Source organism: Cebus imitator, unplaced genomic scaffold (genome assembly GCF_001604975.1).
Source record: "Cebus imitator isolate Cc_AM_T3 unplaced genomic scaffold, Cebus_imitator-1.0 Scaffold106, whole genome shotgun sequence".
NCBI lineage: Eukaryota > Metazoa > Chordata > Mammalia > Primates > Cebidae > Cebus > Cebus imitator.
The window spans coordinates 5015412-5022372 of NW_016107421.1; the positions used below are offsets into that span (position 1 = coordinate 5015412).

Genomic DNA, 6961 nt, shown 5'->3' on the forward strand with positions numbered 1-6961 from the left:
AATAAAAGGGACGTGACGAGAACAGCGGGGCCTGCGGGCGCAGCACACGGGTTTGGGCTGGTGGCGGTTTGTGGGTCTGACCGCCGGGTCACCCCCACCGCGCGCACTGCAGGCTGCGGGGGCCGGTCCAGTCCTAACTCCAGGTACGGGGCTGGACAGCGGGAGCTCCAGCCACGGAGGCCGCTCCTTCAGAGAAGGATAGCCCGGGCTCCTCGGAGGCCCTAGACCTGGCACACCACGAAGTGAACCCGGCTTGGAACTCCAAGTGCAAAACCCCCAGCGCTCGGGCACTCGGGCTTCGGAGCCAACTCGGAAGCCCCGCCCCCAACTGCTACTCGCCAATCAGCGACAGTCGCAAAATCCGTGCCCGCCCCCCGGCCGAGCCTTCTGCCAATGAGCGAAGTCTGAGCGTCCTGTCGCCCAGCCGAGTCCCGACCGGCGCCCGCCGCTGTTCGCGTGTCTGGTTCCGAATAAAGTTTTCTGCGACTTTGAATTTTTTTTTTAAAGCGCCCGCTGCTGTCGCGGCAGCCGCGGGCGAAAGCGGCCGAGTCCCCGCCCCGCCACTTCCGGTCCCGCCGCCGGGAGCCGGTGCGGCTGTGAGGGGCCGCATCTCGCAGCAGCCGCCCCGGCCGGGCATGGTGTTGGGCGCCGGGCCCGCCTCGCCTGTCTCGGGGAGCCCAGGTGAGCAGCCACCGCGCGGCTCTGCGGCGGGGCGAGGTGCGGACGCCGGTGCACGGGCTGGCCTGCGGGCCGGGCGGAGCGCGCGGGCGGCGCCGGGGCTGCCTCAGGCCCGCCGGCTTCCTCACGCCGGGCGCCAGGCGGGCGCGGGCACCTGGACGCGAGGCCGAGCGGCGGGAATGGGAAGGAGCCGCGGGCCGCGGGCAGTGAGCCGGAGGTCGGGGACGGCGTCGGCGGCCGGGGCGCTGGCCTGGCCGGCAGTGAGTGACCGCGGCGGCGGCGGGGGGCGGCCCGCGCCGAGTACCTGGTGTGAGCCAGGCCCCGCGCCGAGCGTGGCAGACCTGGCCGCGCTCACGCCCCTCTCGCGGAATCTGCTGCCTGCCTTGCACGGAGGAAGCGGGGCGTCCAGCGCCTGGCCAAGGTCACCGGCCCGTCGTGGCCGCAGAAAGCGGGACTGGACTCCCGATCGCCGCAGGAGTCGCGCTAGGCCGTGCGGAGCGGGGGAGGTGAGGGGAGTCCGCGTCCCTGCAGCGGGAAGAGCACGTGTGGACGCTTACCCACAACTGGGGGCGCCCGGACTAGTTTGGAAAGTGTTTACCACCGCAAAGGAGACGAGGAGGGGAGGGCATCTTGGAGCAATTAGTGCAGCAGAGTCTTGGTTCCAGACCTGGTTCTGCTGGTGTGTCATCTTGGGTGTGGCCTTCTCCTCCCTGGGCTCAGTTTCCTCACCTGTCACAGGAGAGAATTGGGACCCCCACTCTGCATTCCCGACCCCCTGGAAGTGGTGACAGGATGGGTTGGAATACCAGAGAAGGCTTCTCAGAGGAGACGTTGGACCTTAAGGAAGGGGTAGGATTCGTTGGTGAAGGGAAGGAGGACGTTCCGGACCTGGGTATCAGATTGAATAGAAGCTTCTGGAAATGAGCGGGGTGTTGTTAAGGAACAAAGAGGAAACTGGCCTGCCTGGTGCAGAGGAATCCTGGCTGAGGAATGAGGTGAAGGCAAGGGGGAAGCATAGAGGTGGTAGAGGGAGACTGAGACAGAATCACACCAGGCTTAGTGCTGTGGGGCTTGAGGACCCCCGCCTGGACATACCTGCCGTTCAGGTAGTAGGCAGTGCAGGAAGGGGCAGATTTACTGCTGAGAATAAAAAGGACTGGGCTCCAAAGATGGTCAGTCAACCAGCGTACTCCTGTGCCAAGCGGGAGGTTCCTGGGCACTGGCATTTTTTAGAAAAGTGGGATATGGACTTTGTTGTACCCTGATCTGGACCCCTTTGGCTGGGGAAGTTGAGTGTCCGCTAGTGACCCGCTGTTTATGCTTGGATTGAGACGTCTCCATGAGAAAGGAATTGTAAGTAAGTAGTCCACTCACCTTGAGCTGGCTGGCCCCTGGTGTCCCTGCACAAGTGACATGGCCTGGTTTTGCCATTGCTTGCAGGGATGCTGAGTAAATATCACTTGATGGCATTAGTAAATTGTACACCAGATCCTCTTCTCTGGGCATTCCAAAAGCAGGTCCCACCCAGAGGAGGAACCTAACTGGGCCAATTACAACTTGTGGAATTTAGAGGCTGAGCATGCTGTTCAGAACAGCTGATCTGTTACCGAAATGCTGCCTTAGTCAGAGCATAATTTGCAGGAAAGGGGAAGTTTTGCTTTAAACCACATCTTCAAGAGTTGAAGCATATTGAATAAGGAAAAGAATTCTGAAGCACCTGCAGGTATTCAACTAGCCTCTTGACAGTTAGACTACTTATTTTTTTTTAGAACCCTTTGGTATAGATTTAATTCTACAACTATGGAAACATTTCCAAATTAGGCCTTGGGTTTATCCTTAAAGCGGCATGTGAAAGTGATACACCTGATAGAAAAATAGATGGCCATTATGTCCTTATGTTTTTAGAATGTTAGGAAGGTACATTTTTTATTATCTTCTGTGGAAAACAAAACAGCAGTGTTACATTCTTTTATATCTTGCAAGTCATAAACTTGAAGATAGTAAACCAGCAATCTGACTCTTCTAGTGGAATTGAATATTGGGGCATCTTCTGCCCACAGAGAATACTTCAGTGTGGTATGGTAGGAGGCATAAAAGCATTAAGCACTGCCTGTGGGCTGTAGTGGTGCAGAAGAGTTTCTTGGTGGTAAGCCTTTCAGTATGTGAGGGGTCATCACTCTCCCCAGGTCCCCCTGAGCGGCTCCCTCAGTGCAGGCTATGGGGCTCTTCATTCTGACTTTCCTAGGATACTGCCTGCTGAACTCATGTTCAAGCATGTTGTGCTTTTATTTTGTAGTTCTTTGCTTCATTTTCATTGTCAAGGTCAGCCAGAGGATAAAACCTGGTAGTCCTTGTGTAGGGCATCTGGTGGGTCCACCTGACCCACAAGTGATGGATGGATGCACATCTTGGTCCATAATCAGGTGATCCTGACAATGTGGCCGGACTGATGTGCTGGAGTCTGCACACATGGCAGCAGACTTGGCCGGTAAGGGAAACACTTCCGTGAAAAGGAATCCTTTCGAGGGATTTTTGACAAGATCATTCCAGGTAGGGGCTGAAGCAGGAGAGCTTGACTGTAGAAGGTGCTACTGTTTCTGGCAGCTGAAACCCCTACAGGTGTTTGTGACTATTTCCTGTGAAGTAACTTCATCAGCTGAACACAGTTGCTTTGCCCTGGGCGAAGCTGTGAAGATGTGCTGTTATGTAGGTCCACTTGAGGAGATGGCGTAGCAATGAAGAAACTAACATTGGTTTCTTTTCACATTTTTGTCAACTTTATTGAGGCGTAACTGAAATACACTAAACTGCCGGTATTTAAACTGTGTAATTGATCAGTCTGAAACCATGACCACACTCCAGATAAAAACATATCCTTCCGGGCATGGTGGCTCACGTCTGTAATCCCAGTTCTGTGTATTATTTTCATTTTTAAAACATTAAAAAATTTTTTTTAAATTATTTTTGGAGATGCAGTTTCACTCTTGTTACCCAGGCTGGAGTACAATGGCACAATCTTGGCTCACTGCAACTTCCACCTCCCAGGTTCAAGCGATTCTCCTGCCTCAGCCTCCTGGGTAGCTGGGATTACAGGCACCGGCCGCCATGCCTGGATTTTTTTTTTTTTTTTTTTTTTTTTTTTTAGTAGAGATGGTGTTTTGGCCATGCTGGCCAGGTTAGTCTAGAACTCCTAACCTCAAGTGATCCACCCACCTTGGCCTCCCAAAATGCTGGGATTATAGGTGTGAACCACCATGCGGGCCTATATTGTGTTTTCATGATACAAACAATAGAAAATAAAATCTGACAGCCTTTAGGGAATATGCAGAAGATGGTGTGAGAAACTGTGTAAGAGACCTGGGTTTAAAATGGTTTAAAATGCCAGTGAGGAGAGGAGTATTCTTATTTGACTTTTAGGATCTTAGTCTCAACCTAAAATTTCTATGCTTAGGTCAAGCTTTTCACATGGAATTTTTAGATCATTTTCTGTTGAAAATGATCAGAGCAGTATTGAAATAAAGTGATAGGAAATGATGGAAATATTGAACTAGTGACAAATTTTTGTCCTCAATCAAAAGAAGTTCCAGAGCTCCTCTCTGACTCTGGCAAAGTAAGCAAGAGTTAGGAGGAAGATTAATGTCAGTTTATGTTAGAAACAGAAGGCAGAGTTTAGAGGATAGTTACACTGTTACAATTAGTGGGATTATAATGTAAGCTGTGGACTTTGAGTAATAATGTGTTAACCTGGGTTCATTAATTGTAACAAATGTACCCTCTGGTGGGGGATGTTAGTAATAGGGGAGAGTGTGCATGTGTTGGGGCAGGAGGCATATGGGAAATCTCTTTATACCTTTCTCTTAATTTTACTGTATACTAAAACTGCCCTTAAAAAATAAAATCTTGAACAAATTGTGGCATTTCTTCAACTCTCTCCCAAGCAGCAAGGGGCATCACCTGTGTTTGGTCTTCGTTGTCCCTCCCAGTGAGCTTCAGTAGGGGAACCTGCAACACAGATGGGTTGGAAGCCACCAATGAACATAATCTACTTTGGGGCATTACTTTTAATTTAGTCTTGATGTTGAAATGGCCAAAAAATATAAATAAAACACAAATGTAAGTAAATGCAACACAGCATGAATAAATGAGAAGATGCTTATTAAGACTGTAGCCACACCTTTATTAAAGGAGGAAGGAGAGCAAAGAGTAGTACTCCTCCTCCACCAGAGGCTGTGCTGCTTCAGGTGGTGATGGGCCAGGTCCTAGGACCATGCCATGGGTATGGTCCCCTGCAGCAGGGAAGGGGAGACTTAACCAGTGGGCAGTAATGGACCCATGTGGAACCCATTGGTGAGGGCACTCTGGCTGAGAGGTTGTGGAGGCCACCCTAGACCTTATGTTCCACGGGAGCTTTGTCACAACCACATCCCGGGGCCTGGCACCTAGTGGGTAACCAGGGAGTGTGACATGCATGACTCTTATTTTATTTTGTTTCATGAGACACGGTCTTGCTCTGTCACTCAGGCCGTAATGCAGTGGCACAATCATGGCTCACTGCATCCCCAACCTCCCATGCTCAAGGGATCCTTCCACTTAAGCTTCCTGAGTAGCTGGGACTACAGGTGCATGACACCACTCCTAGCTAATTTTTGTTGTTGTTTTTTCTTTCTTTCTTTTTTTTTCTTTTTTTTTTTGTATTTTTTGTAGAGACAGGGTTTTGCTATATTGCCCAGGCTGGTCTTGAACTCCTAGGCTCAAGCGATCCTCCCACCTTGGCCTCCCAAAGTGCTGGGATTATAGGTGTGAGCCACCATGCCCAGCCATGACTCTCTTTTTTAAAAAATGTCAATTCATAATTTTAAAAGTTAGGCTTATAGAGGATGGCATAGAGCTTACTCAAATGTATTATGAAGGAATCCAATCTTATTGATGTATGCAAAACTTTTCCATATGGGAAAAAATCAAAATACAAAAGCACCTGTACATTTTCCTCAATGTCAGATTAGTCTCTGGAGACCTGGTGTTTAATCCTGCCTTCATTGCTGTCTTTCAGGGTAAAGGCAGCAGTAATGCTAACGCTAGCAAGCAAACTGAAGCGTGATGATGGTCTCAAAGGGTCCCGGACGGCAGCCACAGCGTCGGACTCCACTAGGAGGGTTTCTGTGAGAGACAAATTGCTTGTTAAAGGTAATGATCATTTGTGTGAACTGTTTTTGTATCCTGTAACAAAATGAAGTTTGACTGGAGAGTCTTTTGGGACATAAAGCAATCTATTGCTGAATAGAAATACCTGTTTAAAAAGATTTTAAAATATAATTGCTTATCTCTTATGGTGGAAGGACATCGTACCATGCAGATGATGTGAACGTGCTTTTGCAAGGAAATGGTATTAGAAACTGCAGTGTGTCTTACACACTTACACACTTGGAATGTTCTTTGTCACATCTGCCAAAGTGCTAGCAAAACGAGTAAGGTGCTGAGAGTCAGCAACGCCTAAGACTTGTTTCAGAGCTGCCATTATCTTCCTCTCTTTCTGATTCTCAACACCATAGTTTCTGTTCTGTAAATGGAAAGGAGTCAAATTTTGTAATCTCCTAGGATCTTTTCCTGTTTTATTCAGGTCAAAGCCTATGGCGAGTCTTGTGGAAAATTAGTTCTCTTCACCGAATTAGTAACAGGTAGTGTTCTAGAGTTTTAGTGACTTCTGTTATCCTTGTTGGTGAGGAGAAACTTTATCCTTGGAGAAGCGTTGGTGAAATGTGTGAGAGTATGCACGTAAGCAGATATATGTTAATTTGTATGTTCAAGTGTAAAATTTGTATTTATTCATTTAGCAAACTTAAAATTTTTAGGTGCTTTAAAGTCAGTTTCTTGGGGGCTATAAGGTCTACAAAAGATGAAGAAACAGTTGCAGCCTTTAAGGAGATTATAATTTGCTTAATTATAATAAAGTTAACTTTTTACTTTATTTATTTATTTATTTGAGACAGAGTCTCACTCTGTTGCCCAGGCTGGAATGCAGTGGCGCAGTCTCGGCTCACTGCAACCTCCATCTCTTGGGTTCAAGCAATTCTCCTACCTCAGCCTCCCAAGTAGCTGAGATTACAGGCATCCGACACCACACTCAGCTAATTTTTGCATTCTTTTTTTTTTTTTTAAAGGATTTTCACTCTTGTTTCCAAGGCTGGAGTATGAAGTGCAACGGTGCGATCTTGGCTCACTGCAACCTCCGCCTCCCAAGTTCAGGCAATTCTCCTGCCTCAGCCTCCTGAGTAGCTGGGATTAC

At 48.8% G+C, this 6961-nt stretch overlaps 1 protein-coding gene across 1 annotated transcript in view; it reads left to right on the forward strand.

Annotated features, from left to right (window-relative positions):
• Window positions 1-512: 512 nt before the first annotated feature.
• Window positions 513-6961, forward strand: part of UBE2F (ubiquitin conjugating enzyme E2 F (putative)) — a 77305-nt gene continuing 70856 nt past the window's right edge. Inside the window, exons 1-2 of the mRNA XM_017537671.2 lie at window positions 513-681; window positions 5729-5862. Coding sequence (XP_017393160.1) covers window positions 5745-5862 — 118 coding nt within the window. The 5' untranslated portion in view covers window positions 513-681; window positions 5729-5744. The remainder of the gene's footprint in view (window positions 682-5728; window positions 5863-6961) is intronic.